The 19,455-nt window shown below is 43.5% G+C and overlaps 1 protein-coding gene across 4 annotated transcripts in view; it reads left to right on the forward strand.

The window, feature by feature from the left end:
* Positions 1 to 19,455, forward strand: part of PLEKHG4B (pleckstrin homology and RhoGEF domain containing G4B) — a 646,071-nt gene that overhangs the window by 615,217 nt on the left and 11,399 nt on the right. For all 4 annotated transcript variants that reach the window (XM_069620594.1, XM_069620595.1, XM_069620596.1 and 1 more), the window contains one exon: positions 10,050 to 10,267. In XM_069620594.1, the coding sequence (XP_069476695.1) occupies positions 10,050 to 10,267 (218 nt within the window). The remainder of the gene's footprint in view (positions 1 to 10,049; positions 10,268 to 19,455) is intronic.

The raw sequence follows: 19,455 nt of genomic DNA on the forward strand, positions 1-19,455 counted from the left end.
TTGGTTATGTTGGAGGAGCAGGAAGTGGGAGTGGGTTAGTAAGTCTGATGGTTTGTTGGAGCCTCTGGTGTGATTATTTGGTTGCCGCTTGATGGTATCTAGCCAGGTCCTCAGTTTGTCTGAGATGTTATTGCTGCCGGTGTCCAGTGATCGAGGTGTATGAAAAGAAGTAGTGGAACTATGTTCCCTGCTGGCCGGCACCCACTCCCCACAAACCATCTCCACGCGCCCTCACACACACAATACAAACCACCAAACACGTGCACCTGCTGTTTATTTAAGGAAACATCCAGTGCACTGCACTGAAAGTGCAAGTTCCAACTTCTTCCTACACTTTTATTTTAAAACTAAACCATTCCGGAACAGTTTCTTTTTAAAATAAAAGTATAGGAGCTGTAAAACGTAATTGAAAAAAGTAGAGGAGCACCGCTCCCGCTTACTTCGACCACTGCCGGTGTCCCTTTGCAGTTGTCATTATCTATTGAATAGCCAGGTTTTGAGTCGGTTCCTGAAGGTGATGTGGTCTTCTGTGCGTCTAATTTCTTTGGGCATGTTGTTTCAGAGGTTAGCAATTATACGTAAGAATGCTGTCCCGTCAAATTTCCTTTTTTCCTAATGTTTTGCCTCCATTTGTAGGTCGTCTATTTGTTCACTGGCCTACTCAAGTATATCTTATGTGGGCCGAGTACCATTTACAGGGGATGTTAGCAACTTCAATTTAGCATTTACTTTGGTTGCAGTAAATGTCAAAAGTTTCACTGTGCATGACTGGCCTCTGGGTGGCAGCAGTGTGCCAAACAAAGTGGATTTGTGGTGACATGCACAATTCTACAGAAAAGACATTTACTTTTTTTTCATCCGTTTCCATGTTTCACATGCGTTTCTCTTAGGTCGAGTACGCAAACTAAGTTACTCGGCTTGCAGGTCTAGTAGAATTTTAAGCCATTGTGGGAGTTTTGGCATGGATGCTGCAAACTGATATTAAAAAATGGACTGGCTGTAGTGCTTGGGTAACCCAACAGCTAAGACCATCATTCTTCTAGGATTGTTATACTGCTAGGTTGCCAAGGTGACGATCACTATATTGTTCAAATAAAAGTGTAAATCTTAATGTCAAGGCTGCAAAGAGCATCAGGGAAGTATAGACAGAGGTATGGGTTAGGTGGTTAGAAAAGAAAGTTGGCATTGTGAAAACATCTCATTCTCTAGTCTAAAGAATGGGACTTGAGATCTTGGGAACCAGGGACCACCACCTGCACCATAAAGTAGCCCTAGAGGACCTCCACAGTGGTGCCACAGTCATCCATGCTCTTCTTTGTTTTAGCCACCCTAAAAACTGCACATTTTCTTTGCCTGGTGTGAAGACAGAGCTTGATGTGCCCATTGGGGGAGCAAGTCGCTTGCCCTTCTCAGAAAGGACGTGCTGTGTCCCCTTAGCAAAAAGGCACTTCTACATATTTGAAAGGACTTGCTATCATTTCTACAAAGACATGTTTGCAAACCCAAAGGGATGAGACAGACCAGCTCCATTGGGCCACAAGCCCACCACACCGGTTTTCCATAGAGCTCAGGGCAATGATCTGGAAAAAAAAATTCATATGAATGCATCTGCATAAACCTTGTCTACCGGTGTTCATGGGGACCAGTGTGAGGCAAGGCATCACTTGCAAACCCACGAAATTTTCAAAGGAGCTTTGCACTCTAGAGACCCGCTGCTATGGTGAAGGCTAATCTCAGACAGCAAAGCCGCTTGTGACCCTCATCAGGTGATCGCTGAGAAATCTGTATTCCCATAGTGTGCTCTCCAACCATAGGGCTCACTCACAACGTTAATACTGGTGAGGCTGATCTAGCAATCGGGAGCCTCAGGGGCAACCCAGCACAAGCATAAAATGGAGAGGCTGACCAATGTGGGAATCCAGGGTAGAAGCGAGGTGAAGGATAGTGCATAATTGAGGTCGAGGAGGGAGGGGCAGAGGTGAGTAGGAACATTGAGTTGCAGGAGGGGAGAAGACCGGGGAGAGAGTATGCAGAGAGAATCTTTCAGTAAGAAGAGTGGGAGAAGATTACAAGGGTATGAGGTGGACAAGAGCTTTGCGGAGGAGGTGGCAAAAAGCATTAAAAGGAAGGGGAAGGTAAAGACGACACAAACTGGGGATGCAGAAGTAACACTTACTGGGGAAGAACACAGAGGAGAAGAGTGTAAGAGACCTTGGAGCAAAAGGGTGGCAACTAGGAGGAATCGGTGCCCAGGAGAAAGGGCAGCAGAATGAGCTATTGTGGGACCAAGCTTCTGGAGAGGCTCTTAAATTGTTGAAGCAACCACATCCAGGAAAAGTGTTATAATCTTACAAATAACACCCAGCCCCCTAACAAGATATTTTAAAGCCCGTTTATACTATGTAACAAATATAATAGGGAACAGAAGAATGACAAGTCATTATGAACTTCTCACTGTGTTAACATGAGATAATTCGGATCTATGTGATCACTGCGACCACATATAATTGTGACGGCCGAAAATGCTGATTTTATTTTTTTTTTAATTTTATTTTTTTTAATTAAACCACCTCTACACCACATAGATATGCAGGGGAGACCCCCGCAGCCCCACCATATTACTATAATATCCCATACCCCCCCAACATATTTATGTAGTTTAAAGGGGGTGTTTAAAAAATAAGTCAGACATTTTGGCTGTCGCAATTGTTAGGGTTTTGGGACATTTCCGATAATTCAAGTTCATATGTACACTGACTGATTGAGGTGGAAGGATAAGGTCTTCACATGATGTTTCCACTCACCAGGGAGATGGAAAAATAAATGGTTCTGGGGGAGGGGATTTGGGGGAGACTGCTCCAGTGATTGCAGATTGTTAGTTGGTTAGTTCTCTGGCAAATTTAAATAATTTGTTTATATTTAAGCTTTATAGACCTGGTCTGAGGGCTGTAGCGGATGTTGTGTGACCTGAAGACCGATTTACAGGCCAGAGTGCAGCAAGAGAGTTTCACTAGGTGTATAGGCTCATAACCCTAGTTACGGTCTGAGGGTAAGGTCTATAAGGCTAGTATAATCTGCCTCACTCTTGAAAGCATATGATATAGAAGTTTTTAATAAATAAATCAGCCTGGGCTTTCACAGGCAATGTGCCTTTGGGTATGCTCTCTGCTGCCGGTAGCATTCTGAAAAATCTGCAGGGTATACAAACCAATCTGTGAGCTATAATGGTTCACATTGATGGTTCCATGTCGTTTCCACTTCTTGGTAATTTACTTCGTGGAAATTACTTTTTTAAATTTTTTTCATGCAGGTGGTTCCCCCATTCCCACCTTCACTACCACCCCCCTTTCACTACGTAGCTTACTAATATATAGATATATAAATTCCAAGTAATTTCCATGAATAAAATTACCCAGTCAGGTCCCCACTTTTGACCCAAAAACCCACAACTCACACATAACCTTTTGTTTCTGATGTACCTTTATGTGAAAACCATCTGATAGTTAAAAGTCCAAATGGACTCCAATGCCCGTAATCACCGAGTTACTGAGACGAAGAGGACAAAGGAGTTTGTGCAAAGTGACAGGATCTCGAAGTACAACATGCAGACTAGTTGATTTTCCAAACTTTCAATGAGTGCGACATTTAAACATGGCAACCGCACTATGGAGTCGAGCAGTGCAGTAAGAAATGTTACCATCTGTGCTTGGGCTCCGGAATTCAAAGAACACCAACGAGGTTGGTGAAATGAAGAAGGTCGCTGGGACAGGAGGAGAGACATCATGAAGCAAGCAGGAAGGGCACTGGAGAAGCTGGGAGCCGCACAGGAGCTCCTGGAGGTTGGCACGCTCGTTGAGATGATGTTCTCCCACCTGGGCTGAAGAGGGAAGCTTGCGTGTGACCTTGGAGCCCCGCAGGATGCTGGAGGAAAGTCTGCACACTAGGAACTGCACCGCAGAGGAGTGAGTATCATCAGGAACTGTAGAAGAAGCCGGTGAGCCTGCCCAATGCAACCGAGGACCACGGGGCGTTCCGACAGGCGCACCAACAAGTGATTGAATCGTACGAGATTGCTAATGCAGAAAAGACAGTTTGTTTGAATGCAGTTAAGGCAAAGTACAAAGGCAAACCCCATTTAATTACAGATGCATGAGATGCTAATGTGGGAGAGAAGTTTGAGCAAGTCTGAGTAAATCTTACCATTGATAGATATAACAAGCGCCTCACAGTATACTATTGTGGTAGAGCTAAAGAACTGTAAAACACATAAGTCCTGGCAGGCGAATATCCCAGGCAGATGAAGTTCTATTAAAGAACTGTTCAACGTATTAGAAGACATGGCAGGTGAGTACATGAGGCAGTTTTAATTATATCAAGATACCTGGCAGGCGAGTACACCAGACTGTTACAGACCTTTTTGGTTGAGCAAGAACTCTGCGAGTCCAGTGAAGATACAAAGGAACTGTTGTCTGAAGAGCTATTTCTGCCATCCTGTTTAAGAATCCTAGCATGAAGTTAAGACATTTCCTTGCACATGTTGTTTATAGTGTGTGGGTCAGGATGGGACATTATGGATACAAGGGCGGCTTTTCAGTTACTGACATGCTATCACAGACAGATACTTTGTTTTTTCTAGGTAGGGAAGTTCCTCTTTAGTATAGGGCCGGAGAGGCGTTCTCCCAACCCATTTTTATTTAATAAAGATGTCGTTAACCAACAACTCAACCACCTTGTGTCTAGCTCTAATTTCTGCCCCCTCATGCCTTCCAGAATGGAGATAGGTAGAATAGCCTGTCTGTTCATGAAGGATGTGATTTTGTGAAAACAGTCGTTTTTATCCAAGATGGGATGGCAATCAATGTAGAATTGTATTTCTAAATGTGTTCTACTGTTGAGGGGCCAGTATATACTGGGCAATTTAGGACCCCGCTGTGTTTTAGTGAGATGTGTCCTATAACAAGAGCCCAAATTCCTGCACACATCACTGTATTCTAGAATTTACCAGAATATGGACTTTAGAATAGATGGCTGTGCCGTTTGCCTATAGTGCGATCCCTGCCATTTCATGACCTTGAAACCGCAAAGGAGAAAAAGCCCTGCCCAGGTGAATCATCTGGGCGCGAGGCTCCACGGGTAGTGCAAACACTGCAGATGCAGGGCAGCCCTGCCCATTGCTTCGAGAAACCGAGCATCTAGTTGTTTGACTTGACTAGTCTTGACAATGACTGTAGCCTTTGCTAAGGAATAAATCTTTCCTGGTCATAATAATTGGGATAGCAAAGCCATGGCGAAGATGACTGCCCAGAGGAACCCTCACTTTATAAGACTGTTGGGAAGTTCACCTGGGAAGCCACATGCATGACTATACAAATCTTGTATTATTCCTGATAGTCACTTCTCTGTTTGAGCCTTGCATTCTTTTTACATTTTTTTCGTTTCCTTGCCTTTGTAACTCTCATAAATTTTGCATTTCCTCCCAAATTTTGGAGTCCATCTCTAAAAAGAGAAATAATATTGTCTTTCCAATTGATGTTTTCTATTTGATTGAAACATTTTCAGAGCATTTTTTGTCTTGGGAGTTCATGCCATATTCTATTTTTTGTTCTTAAATAGCACTTCATGCAATAGTCATCCTGCTTCTAAGTGCTGTAATTTGCATTATCGGATTTAATGTTACTTCATCGCAGCAGAACATGCCCTAATGTTTAAATCTTTGAGTTCAAATAGTCTCGGGCTGGTCATTTTCCTCTAGGTCTCCTGTGATCCTAAAATAAGGTTGTACACCAGCACAGGCATGAATGCATTGTTCCCGGGGTGGACCTGCATGGGTGCTGACTTAATGTATTTCTCTGCCTACGATTCTTCAACTACTCATGAAGACTTCGATTTTAGTTTTCTGATCTCTTGGAAAATAATGGCTTTTATGTGGTGGTGGTGGTGGTGCTGCTGAAGGGCCAACACCCATGCGACCTCCGGGACGCCGAATCTCCGGGCATTAGCAATCTGACCGTGGGATGTGGACACAGCGGAGGAGATCTCCAAAGATAGATGCCCCTTATCCTGCACCCGTTCCTCGATCTTCTGCGAAGTGCGACTCTTAGTGGTGTCTTTCATGTGGAGAGAGGCAGGCCTACAGGAAAGAGAGGACAGCAGTTTTGGTACCTGAAAAGGGAACCCCCAAACACTCTTGGATTTCATTTTGGGAGTGTTTGAGGGCAGTCTGCAGGGGCTCTGCTCTGCTTTCATCTCCCCGAAACCGAGTGTCCTGCGAGACCTTTCCCTGGTCTGTGTCAGGTAGGTACGATTCTTTCTTTAGGCATTTACGAACTGATTTGGAAACTTAACTATACATATTATCGGATTTAATGCCGAGATAAACCAAATAGCAACCATTTCTTTCAACAGTAGGCAGAACATTTTCAGGGGCTCGGGGTGCATTAAAATACATTAGAAGAAATGCCCCTGATATACATTTTGCAGCTTTTTGCTACTAACACTCTTAGCCCAGGTGAAGGTAAAATGCCCTCTATTTTAGTGTCTAGAGCCTCTGGGGGTTTTCCAGAGTGGAATTGCTCGGTTATATGTGATCTTACCGACCACAATGACAAAGCGGTACATTTAATTGTGGACAAAACGCTGGAAAACAGGATTTAAAAAAAATATATATATTTGGAGTTTCACTCCCCCCAACCCCAAGCTCTCCTTTTTTCCACCCTTTTAAAGTAACCCCATCCCGACCCATTTTAACCCCTTACCCAACTACCCTTTATGTATTTATTTACACTTTTCAGTGTTTTCGGTGTTATTGTCCACTCTTATGTACCACTCTGTTTTGTTTCCGATAAAATGACTGGATACTGAATTGCTCATGCATTGTCTGTCCTTTTCTACAGTAGGGCACCTTTGGCATAATTAATAATGTGTGCAAAAAACGAGATCCTTATTAGTATTTTTTGCAAAGCTTTGTCATTTCAAGAATGCTGTCCTCTGTCTTTGGCGCAACACATCTGAATTAAGACACCAAGGTTTATAGTGATTGTTTCTAAACAAAATTTTCGAATCACTAAAGTTTCGAAACAAAAGTTTCGAAAACAAAAGCTTTGACATGCTATTTTTAACATGCAAAAGTGCATTTTTATCGAAACCAATCCGTCGACAATAGACATGGACTGGTTTCAATAGAATTGCACTTTTACATGTTGAAAGTAGCATTTCAATGCTTTTTTTGTAACCTTAAAATGTTACATGGAGCTGTCCAGTGCTGAAATTTCAGCACTGCCAGCCCCTTGTTACGTTTGAAAGTTTTTGTGTATATTGGGGAGGTTACCCCCAACCCCCACGCCACCCCTTCAACCCCCAACCCTAACCCTATTTTAACACCTAAACTAACCCTAGCCCCAACCCTAACCCTAATGTAACCCCTAAACTAACCCTAGCCCCAACCCTAAACCCAACCCTAAGCCCTAACCTTAATGTAACCACCCAATGTAACCCTTAAACTAACCCAAGCCCCAACCCTGCACGAATACCTGCATTTAGATACCATATTCGATTTTTTTTTCGGAAGAATGACTAGTCAAAAAAATGACTATTAGAAAAAATGTATTCTCAAAAATTGCATTCGGAAGTTTTGCTTTCGAAAAAATGACGGGACACCAAACGCCAATCGTCTTCTTTCCTATGTGGCTCATGACTTTGACTATTCTTGTAGTTTGTCACCAGAAAACAACCCATTCACTCAAATATGTCCCCATTTCCTGAGGGCACTTAACTGATCAATTCTTTTACAATGTGCAGAATCCTAAAATAGTTGTTGTCTTGTGTTTAGCAGAAGAAGGTTATTTGTGTTAATTAATCAAACGGAGGTTGTGCAACACACATAGACACCAGCTGATTGCACATTCCGCAAGTTTGTTCTTTTAATTAATTTTCTATGGGAAACGACTGATCTCAGTTCCTGTATTGGCTTTAGGGTCTGGGGAGAAATCAACTGCTCTATGGGAAACTTGTATTGATGTACTATTTTACTCAGTGGCACACAGTGACGTGTCAACATAGGGCATGTCCGAAGTAGGTACAAGACCAAAAGAATACAACCCTAATAACAGGTTTCATTGAGCAGAACCATCTGCTACGTCACACTTTCAAGAAGTGTCATCGAGAAATAAAATGGTAGATGGAACTTTGTTGCAGCTTTTCCATGAAGCCTCCTACCAATTGGGAGCCATTCCAGATTCATCTTGGAAACGCTTGACCCTAATTCTGCTGTGCACCCAGTACCAAGCAAGTGCCACGCCTTGTTTTATCCGTAGTTGACACGTCAAGCATGTTTTCACATTGAAAGGACCTTTCCCAAATACAGAATGCTTTTAATAATGGAGCATTTTCCTGCATGCAGAGCTGCACATGAGGTTTGCCATGCTCATGCCAGTGTTGTTCTCACTACAGAACATGTATAAGTAGATCTGTCCATTCCTTGGGCAGTACAAGTATTAGGCACGCTAGGTAAGCGTTATTTTTAGGATGCCAGGCGAGGTCCAGGATTAAAGAGTGAGTTTAGGAACAGTGGCAGAGCTGGGAGGGCCTCGCACCTTTGGGCCTCTCCTTGCCAGTTCCCTAACTGCCTGCCTCCCACTGGGCTGGCCTTACAAAATAACACTAACTTAAACAAAATAAGTTCAGATGTTAGCTGGGTGCCCCACCGGTTCAGGCACTGCAATCTGCAACCCACTGGTTGCTAGGTAAGCCCGCTGGAGCCTGCCAGGGCACATGCCATTTTCATGAGTGCTGCGATTTCCCCACCCAGACTGAGAAAACCAATGAAGCATCAGCGTGTGAACTTGAAGGTAGGTTAAACCAATGGAAAACATTTGTATGACTGCGTTTTTCAATGTATTGCAATGTGTGCAAGAGTTTGAATATGGTTGCATGCATGCATGTATGTTTGTGCGAGTGTGTGCGCTCAAAGTTGATGCATGTATGCCTTTGTTGGAGGAGGGTTTCACCATGAAAGTTAATTGTGGCAATGATAGGTTCTTTTGTTTGGACAATGTCATTTTTGGGATGTATTAATAACATTCACTAGGGTTGCTTTCAACAGTTACCACAGTATAGCTTCTTTAGTTTTGTAGCGATTTCTGGGGACCATACTGGCACAGACTGTGGCTGCAGCTTCGTTTAAGTGATTTATAGTGATCATACTGAAATAAATTGCGGCTACAGCCTCATCAAAGTGATTTGCAGAGACCATACTGGCATAGAATGTGGCTGCAATACCAAAGTGATCTACAGTAGCAATTTTGGCATATATTTTGGGCAATGCTGCATGAAATTGGCTTGCAGTGGCAATGCTGGCATATGAAGTGAACAATGTTGTCATGCAAATGTTGTAAAATGGTCCTATGCAATGTTGGTGACTTAGCATCTACAGGATTATTTTCATGTGCCACGCTAGAGAGCAAATTGTATATAATGTTGTGCCATGATATTTTTCCCAAAAATTATTCACGTTTTCAACACATTTAAAAAATGTTCCAGGGGGGGGTAATAACCCCCACCACACCCACATTCCATACATTACTGAAGTTCCCTCATTACGCTTGGTAGTTCAGGCTAAATGTTAATGTTTCCCCATTACAAATGTACACTTGCTGTCCATGACACCTTGAATCGTTGAAAACGTTAGTGTGCCCTCGAAGCCGCCCACCAACTTGGCTCCAAAAGCTGCCTCCACTATTGGTTACAGGACTATGCCAGTTCAGGCAATTACAGCACTGCTTGAAGACCGTGTTTTAAGTTTTTTCACCGGTTTACCAGCGGCTGCTAAATCTCTGTCTCTGTATTTGTTATTGATGATGTTTTTCTGGGGCTGTTATTATTGGATACCAAAAGTCTGGGCTTTTTACAAGAAATAATTAATATACTTCATTAGCACCTGTGTTCTCTTTGAATTATATATTGTCATTTCCTTTTCTGTACATTAATATGATACATTGCGGGCAGTGCAGAAGTACAAAATAGAATATTTAACTAAATGTTCATTCTTACAGTGACCGGGAGTTCGGAATCCTCTCGGTGCACATCTGGTGAGAGTGCTTGTGGTTTCAGCAGTTCTGTGTATCCTGTTCTGGCACAGCTTCCTGTGGAACCCTTTGGAAGTGAAGACTCATCTAATACCAGGGATAATCCTCCTTCAGCAAGCACTTCTCCAACTCTCCCAGAAAAGACCACTGTAAATCCAACTAGGAGCAGGCAATTTGTCACAGCCGTAAGTATTCAAAGTTTCCCCAGTCAAAGAAATCTCTAGCGCTTCTGTTTTACTACAGATGTAGCACAGCTACTTTGTTTGAAAATATTAATCTTAGGCTTTTTTTTTTTTTGGTAACCTGCCAAATTACCACAATGCTGTTTCCAAGTGCCGGGCAGAGGTGGAGCAGAAAAGGAAATAATGGGGAAAATCTACCCTTTTTCAGAAAAGTATTAGACCTTATTAAAATGAAAAATGCCATCTTGAAAGTACTAGTCTCTTCTGGATCCAATGTGAAGTTTGGAGGATTCCTTAATTTGTGCTATTTGCAGGACAGTTTTAACATCGACCCTTCTTATATAATTTTCAGTAAGCAAATGTGTGCCCTGCTTGTCTTTCATAAGAGGGTGTTGAAGTAACAGTGACACACGCAGCAGGAAACATAGGTATACCTTATTAGGCAGAGTAGCCTTTACAATGTGGAGATGTTTGGCGGCATGGTTGATCTCCCGGTAACTTCTTGGTTAAAGCATTTGTAAATGATTTATCTTGGTAAGATTCTAATAGTTTATCACTGATAGAGATTTCAAGTACTAGCTACCAGAGGTGATGGTGGAATTCAAGAAACAAATGTGTTCTGCGACTACTATCACTATATATCACATCTTGTTAAATGAGCATACCTTTGTAAAGATTACAACTGGATTCCCGGGTGCATAAAATGGCACCTTTGGGGTTAGCAGCTACGTGCAGCAGTGGTTAATAGGAAATGCCTAATATATCTATTCCCTTAAGGTAACAACAATTATTTCCCTTATTTTAATCAGACTGTTATCTCAAATGCCAACATACATGTCCTTAGTAATGCACATGGGCTCATGTTTACAAAAATAGTTATTTTTATAACTATTCAATATATAATAAAGCCAGTGTAATTGTATCCAAAATCTAATCGCTTGTCGTTCTGGGGCAGTTCATTTCAACGCAAGCTTCATTATCCCGACATTCCACATTCACTGCCATACTCTCTTCAGATGTACCATCGCAATATCGCAATAAATTACATCCATGTTAATGTAATTGCACACCGGTATAGATTGATCTGTGATAGTACATTTAAAAAAAATACCATTTCTAAATTGGGACCCATTATTACTATTTTCAAGAGTCCTTTTGGAGAGTCCAAAAAACTGACTTGTTTTCAACCTCGGATATTACATTTCTTCCTAAAATCCGGTTCTCCTCATGAGTAGTCTCAAATGTGCCTAGGCACAGTAGTCATCTTTGCGAGGCACAGAAAGAACCTGATTCTCCACGACTCATTGCCATCAATTATAGTCACTTATTCATGTTACTGTGGGACTCCGCAATGGCATGAGTGTCTGTGTCCCTGAGTGATTTCTACCCACGGAGTCATGGATAATGCCACATAGTTCTTCATCAGGAAATATGTTCAATGTCTTTCAGATGTCCTTGCTAGACCTAGCTCCACTAGTACATGTGTTGTCTAAATCTATGCACACTAATTGTCCCTCCTCAAGTCTTTCTGCATGCACTACCCTCATCTCAGTGCAGAGTATAGGTTTATGCCTTCTGTATTCTTTTTCCTGTCCTTGTGTTCTCTTTCCCCTAGCTATAACAATGACTTGGATCAAACATATTCTCGAAGTAGCGGGCCGATATTAAGTTTACACATCATGGTGGTCACTGAATGAGCCTTGTTCTTTGTGGCACATTTCACAACACCTTTGATGATCCATTGTGTACCGTCATGCAACCATCCTGTGTTTCCTTGCCAATTCTGGACTTCTTTTGGCTCACATTATGCTGATTCATTGTTTCTTGGAACTCGTGTTCACTAATCCGAACCAAATCATTTTACTGTAGCATTTTCTTACCACTTTGCGTAACCGGGGAGATATACAGGCGTTTATCCCACATGTAGAGAAATCCCCCAAAAAAGGAGAAACTGAACTGCATGCGCGAAAGGGGCAGAAAGCAGATGGAATAATGGGCATATGGGTAAACCGTGATAAGAATGTTGTGGTATGAGACTACTTCTCAATCTTTACACAATCACTGCAAGCTACATTGGTGGGCTGGTCCTTCTTGAACAAAAGATAGCACTGTGTCTGTGCAGCCTGAATGTGGAAGTGCTTAGTATGAACATCCACCACTCACAGGCATGACATTATTTACAGCGATTCTCCCATTCATTGTGACAAATGGAGAGTACTTAAAGGATCTGGGTTAGTTGACCTATACAGCCATACCCTTTATTTGATTGTGGCAAGTTATTGGCAATGTCTACTTAATCATTCTTTCAACCAAACCATGTGATTGCAGGTTGAATGATTCCGTTCTTGGATGTTCTATAGTGTGCTCTTCAGCAAAGTCTTCAGTTTCTGTCAAAATGCATGACCCCATCGTTTGTATATATGACTTTGGAATATTTGTGTAAGGAAATCAAGTCTTTGTATCTCCATACTTTTACGTATGGCCATTGTGTTGTTCTTCCATTTAACGTATGCAGAAGGTCCATATGTTCAACACTAATTTACACTATTAGTCTTGGGAACATTTGCTGGTATCAGTCAAGTTGGCGTGTCCAAGGTTTTGTCACGCAACTCTTACTCAATATATTTTCACGCCATTTATTTTTATATCCATGGACGACCACCAATAAACATGTTGGTGTTTTGTGATGACCTAGACGTGATGTTTCGTAGACTGCTGATTCCCAGCCTTATTTCAATTTGATATGTCACAAAGTTCCCAAACACAATCCACACCACCTTGGTGTACAAGAAGCCATTGTTTCCCAGGAAACCTATGGATTTTCTTGCTATCCATTCCTCTTCTCATGTCTACTGGCTTATAGAATCTTAGCAGAAGTACTGTTAGCTGAAAATGTTGAGATTTCCTTGAATTCCCCTGGGCCCTGTTTCCCAATATTCAATTAAGGAGTCGGTCTTTGTTCAGCAGTCCTACTCTCAAAACCTGGTAAATAATCTAGTGTACATTTCTAACCCTGGATTTATGCGCATGATTAATGATCTGGTTGTAAATACTGGCACTACGGTTTGTCCTCCATCTAGAATATGAAGGAGAGATTATCTCCCACAACTATGTCCTGCCATGGACCTTACGCATTCTGGTTCCTATTTTTAAACTTTATGAAAAACTCTAAAAGGCTAAAACAAAATGAATAATGTATTATTTAACTGCTCAAACATGCTTACAGCTTCGGATAATTGTTACATGGTTGGCAGAATGTCATGGTCTAATCCCTTTTTAACCAATTGTTATTTTTACCAAATGCGTGTGCATATAAAATAAAAATAAAAAAGCTTACAATTCAGGCAAAAGTCACAAATTATTTGCCCACATTTTTGGGTATAGGAATACAGGTAGAACTTGAAACATAGGAAATGTATGCAGGAACATTGGGGTGTGTTTTGGTTAACTGATACTTTCAAAGTATTTTTTAACAAATTTGGAACAGCATTTCTATAGTTCATAACATTAACATATGTGATCTTTCTCTACAGGGGGTTGGGGCTTGCTTATTGCCTGCACACATGTCTTTTTTGGATGACTCTCTGCACTTTGGAACATCATTAACAACACTGTTATATTTACTTCATGAACACAATCTGTTGCAGTCCTGATGTTGTGTGCTGTGATTATATCCACAATTATGGTGGCAACACATCTTGCAATATTTCCTGAATATTGACATAGTTGTTAATCAATAATATGAATCAATGTATCATAAATGTTGCAAAGTTTCATGTAGTTAACGGGGATCAACAAACAGGCCAGACGCAAATCTTTTAGGAACTCCTTTTATTAAAGAAAAAGGTCTCACGGTTAACCCACTAATAATAAATAATCTTGCTACATTTTTGGAGACTTTGCCACAATTCCCTTTTCTCTTTAGTCTTGTGGAAAGGACACCTTGGCTAGATTTCTCCTTCCCTAATCCCTTTCTCTTTGTTCAGCAGTTGGAGTTTAAGGATTCCCAAGCAATCCTCCCTTCCTTGCCATTGTGGGAACCCTTTTTCTCTTTAGTTAGTTATGGGCTACATGGCTTTAAAAACACTTTTGCTTTTCTCTCTGGGTCGTCTACACTCCAATAGAGTCTCAGTATTACTCTTGTGTGTCTTTTTGTGGCCTAACTCTCTTCACCTTTGGTTTCTGGCTTGGTTCAAGTTCCTCCGACTTAGTGCGATTGCAGCAGTCATTTGTTTTCTTCAAAAAGTAGGAGTGGAGGTAGAACGTCTGCTTACGGGCAGCAGACAAAAATTGGGGTTGACTTCCCCAGAGCTTAACCAGACTCCCTCTCCCTTACATATTTGATATGATGGGGGATGGGGGGGGAATGGTCTCCTAGTCTTAGACAGAGCCATAGCGGAGGGTTTTTGCTACTACCTAGAGGCCGAGATCTCCGGACCTCCTCCTTTGGTCTTGGTCCCCTCCAATCCTCAAGTAAGCTCACTGCCATATGATTGTGCCCCCTCCAGCCTGCAACTCCTGCTTAGAGCAATCTAGGCCTTCTGGAACATAACTCATCTGGCTATTTATCAGAGCTCCTTGCGCACCTCCTCCTGAATTTCTTCAATCACCTCCTTGTGTTCTCCGGCCTACTCCTTAAAACCTCCAGATATCTCCTTTCCCTCCTCTTCTTTCCCAGCTTCTTCCCCTAACTCTGCTCACCAACGTCAGAAAAATACACCACCCTCTACTGCCTCCTTATGCTCTCCAACATCCTCCTGATGTTTTCCATCCACCTTCTCATGTTCTTTGCTGTCCTCCCCCCTGCTGTCGCCAACCTCCTCCTTGCTGTCAACAACCTCTTCTAGACACGCTTCATTACTCCTCCTGATGTTTTCTTAACTCTTCCTCGCTATCACCAACCTCCTCCTTACGTGCTTCATAATCCTTCCCAGCCTACTCACTAGCATCAAGCTTTTCCTTACATTCTTCAACCACTTCCATCTTCCCGTAAGGTCTCTCTTTCAGTCTAATTTCTCGACTTTCCTTGCTCACCAATCTGCTCTATATGTCTCTTCTAGCTCCTTCTCTAAACTAATACCCCAACCGACTGGTGGGCTTTTATCGGGCTTTGGCACTAAGTTCCAGCTTCTTTCTCTAGTTAAGAGGTCTTTGGTGACTCTTGGGCGCGAACCCTGGGAATGACTAAATAGCCCTGATTGCCTTGTCCCTCCCCATAGGCAGTCCTCTCTCTGCCTACCACACCCTGGCCTTGTCTTCCAGCTTCTCTGGTAAAAAAGGGGCTCCAATGTATTACTAAGGCAGTTGGTTAGGGATTGGCTGCTGGACCACATACCGGATGGCTTCTAGTTCTAATGTGGGACTTGGATCTGGCTAGTCCTGCCTTTTGGGTGGTCTTCTCTCTAGTTGTTATGCCCTGCCCCTACCCGAGTGGAGACCTTTAGCCTGTCTGCTCATAATTGTATGAGAATGGAGGTCTTGTGTGATGACTACCTGCCTCTTGATTTTTCCATCCTAATTGGTCTCGCGCTCTTTCCCTCTTTACATTTAAATGGGTTTCTTTCACCCGTGGAAGGGAATCCAAGCCTCAAGATGCTGATTTTATGTGACCACCATTCTTTTCCCTATTCATGGGAGCTATGGTAGGGTGACCAGGGAGCTTTGGAATTCCCATAACCAGGCAACAGACTGTCACATAGAGCATTCGTCGCATTGTTTTAAAGATATAGGGGGGGGGTGTGTGTGTGTGTGTGTATATATGGCCAATACATCCGCTATTGCCTCTTTAAAGATTCAGACTCTGCAGTTTACACACAAATCTGTGGGCCTTCATCTTACCAAGTCAAAATCTCATGACAGTGTAGCGGTAGGAGCCACGATTCAGAGACTGGTGCAACCAGCTGCACTCAGAGCTCAATGCCAGCCTTCTCATCCATGGGCTGGCAAATTCCAAGATGGTGGAACAGCTTTTTAAATTCTTTCTCCATCTGGGAAGAAGAGGAAGAAGAAGGAAAAGTGAGCGCACACCTGCCACAGGATGCTCTGGTTCGTTAACAAATCCCTAACATAGGATTGCTACAGCCAGCTTAGACTAAACTCACTAAGCAGAGAGAACCCCCTTTAAAAGCCTATGCAATTTTGGAGTAGTGTAGCAGTGAAAGGAGTGGAGAAGTTGGTAAAGCAGCAGGAGTAGTTGTAGGGGTAAGAAGGTGCAGAAGGGGTTGGCGGAGGGAGAATTTGAAAGACTGTCAGAAGATGGGAAGGTGGAGAAGTTGAAAGAGGAGGTGCCGTTGGAGAGGAGGAGGAGGAGGAGGGCCTGCAGGGGAGTGAGGACGACAGTGGGAATGTCTTGGAGATTCAGAGATAATGTCAGACAGAAAGTGACACAACACAAACCCATATCAGTGTAAGGCAGGAGAAGGAACATATGTGGGGCAGAACGTCTAGGTAAGCCAACAGATGGATTGTGATGTAGCATGAGGTCCAGAGGCATGCAGAAACATCGGCTTGGCTGGTAGTTCAACTAGTATCCAAGAAGGCCCACAGGCAACCTCCCTGCCTTCCTCATCTCCAAGAGATTCTATGAAACCTGCTGAAGACCATAAAACTGCAACGAGTGCCTTAGACACCTTGCCAACATTATCCATCCAGTGGCTGCGGAAGAACCGGCCCCTGCCCCACCAGGACAACAACCACTGCAGCACCCACCCTTGGACTAGATGATGTGAGTGACCACAGGGAGAAAGACTCCTTTTTAATTGAAGTCATGTTTTTCCATTCTGATTGCTTTTTGTATTGCATGACCTTGTGCCTTCCAAATCGGCCTTCTGGAAGGAATCCTTGAGTTGTCATTGGTGGCATCCACTTGGCTTCGTGACAGGCATGTACAACCTAACTTCTGCTATGATCTATGATGAGCCACAATACTAAAGTAACTCCCTCTGAATTCCAGCAACCTAGGTAACTATCGCCCCATCACCCATCTTCCCTTCCTAGATAAGGTCATAGAGAAAGTGGTAGCCGCACAACTGCAGCAATACATCAACATGAACAATGGCCTCCAAATCTACCACACTCAGATGCAGCACGGAGACAGCAAGCATACAGGTGGTCAACGCTGCCCTCAAAATCCTTGACGGACACCCCTGCCTCCTGGTTCGACTCGACCTCTTGACTGCCTTCGACACAGTAGACCGGCAGACACTTATGGACACCCTACATCGGCACATGGGGATCAGAAACCTTGTCCTACCTCGCCAGCCACCAGCAGTTTGTTGAGATGTACTCTTAGATTGCCAATACTACCCGTCACCTGTGAAGTCCCACAGAGTTCCATCCTCTCCCCAGTGATCTTCAATCTATACATGGAGCCGCTGGGAGCCCTCCTAGCCACACACAACATCCACATCCACCAATAAGCCGACGTCACACAGCTATACCTCAAGATCGACTCCATCAAGGACATCCATAGGCTCAAAATGTGCCTGCAAAATGTGCCTCTCGCTGATCTGGTCTTGGATGTCCAGTGCATATTTGAAGCTCAACCCCTCCAAGACCTAATTCATACTCCTCACCAACAACACCGAACACCCAGACATACAGACCTGACTATCAACCATGAACTCTTGAGCGTTTCAAACATGAGCTCACCTCCTGCACCAAGTCCCTTGGGTTCCACATCGACAAACGCCTCTCCTTCAAGATACACATAGCTAAAGACAGCTTGGTATCCGCTCTGCCTCCTGCAAAAAGTCGAGCCCTTCCTCCCACGGGACAGCTTTAGATGCACTGTTCAAGGACTGGTCCTATTCCAGCTGCATGGGGGCAGTGTCCTTTTTTGAAGGCCTCCCGTGTGCCCCTGAGAAGTGACCTACACGCAGCCGCACACCTCATCAAAAGTCTATGCAGATACAACACATCACCTGGCCCTCATCGACCTTTATTGGCTCTCTCTGCACGCACAATTCACCTTCAAGTCTGGTTGCATCATCTATAAGGCGCCCTCAAGTCACCCTTGCAGTGAAACTCAGCATCTCCGACAGACAGCGCACCATCAGAAGCCAGGACACGCGCAGGCTTGAAATCCGCCGCTGCAAAAAGGAAAGGACCAGAAAACAAGCCTTCTCTGCCTACACCCCAAGACTATGGCAGCTTCTCCCCATCAGCATCAGACTCATCCCCACACTCCTACAATTCAGAAAAGAACTCGAGGCACACCTCTTCAAGGAATCTCTCTTCCTCAACGCCTAGTCCTACACATTGCCGCTCACGCGACCTGACTCGTTAGATGCCGCCAGCTCCTCTCCTGCCCGCCACCCGGTACAGCTGTACCCGTCCTCTGTATCCAAAACCCCCACTGTATATCTGTTCTTTTATCACTGAAAGGCGCTCCGTTATACATCTGTACTGTTGTATACCGCTCTAAAGCGCTCTGTTGTTTCGCGAAGCTAGATCCGCTCTCAATAAATACCATTATAGAGATTTGAGGTGACTTGAAAAAGGATCGTTTTGTCTGCATGTCCCACATTCACAAAGAGAACTTGCAATTTGAAAGAGCGGGCTGCATTAGAGTGCAAACACTGAGAGCAGATCCTACGTGCACATTCAAGTGACGCCTTCTAGACGTGTCACTAAGCATTGGTTCACTGACACCACGTGGTAAGGTCAGTCCCCAACTCGGGTGGGGTCATTGAACACATTTGCAGTCACGTGCCCTAACAGCCCCATCACTGCAAATGTAGTTTTAACATCTTCGCCTCCATTTGGGCTCCAGGGCTAGAGAAGGCCATGTTGGGGGTTTTTATCAAGTGAGATTTATTGAAAACCTGAGAATTCACGACATGGGCTTATCCTAAATTACAGGCATTCCTCGAGAAAGTGCAAGCTGCCTTTACTTTCATCAGTGTACGTGAACTCCCTTGGCTTGCTAAAATATGAAACCACAAGCAGAGGCTGCCAACACTACCCATCATAGTGGTGACATCTTTTTTAGGGAAGGAAAGCCTGCTTTGCCCAAAGACCTGGATGCAGGAAAGTGCAAAGGAATGGAAAGTGGCAAATGGGCAGTTGCGATCGTTTTTCGGAGGCTACATCAAAAGATAGAGAACTGATTTTCGGTTTTCCACCCATACGTAGGGGTTCATTATTAGTCGGCTTGTTAATTGTACGACAGATGACCGCGTTATATGACC

Source organism: Ambystoma mexicanum, chromosome 5q (assembly GCF_040938575.1).
Source record: "Ambystoma mexicanum isolate Mex_15411 chromosome 5q, UKY_AmexF1_1, whole genome shotgun sequence".
Lineage (NCBI taxonomy): Eukaryota > Metazoa > Chordata > Amphibia > Caudata > Ambystomatidae > Ambystoma > Ambystoma mexicanum.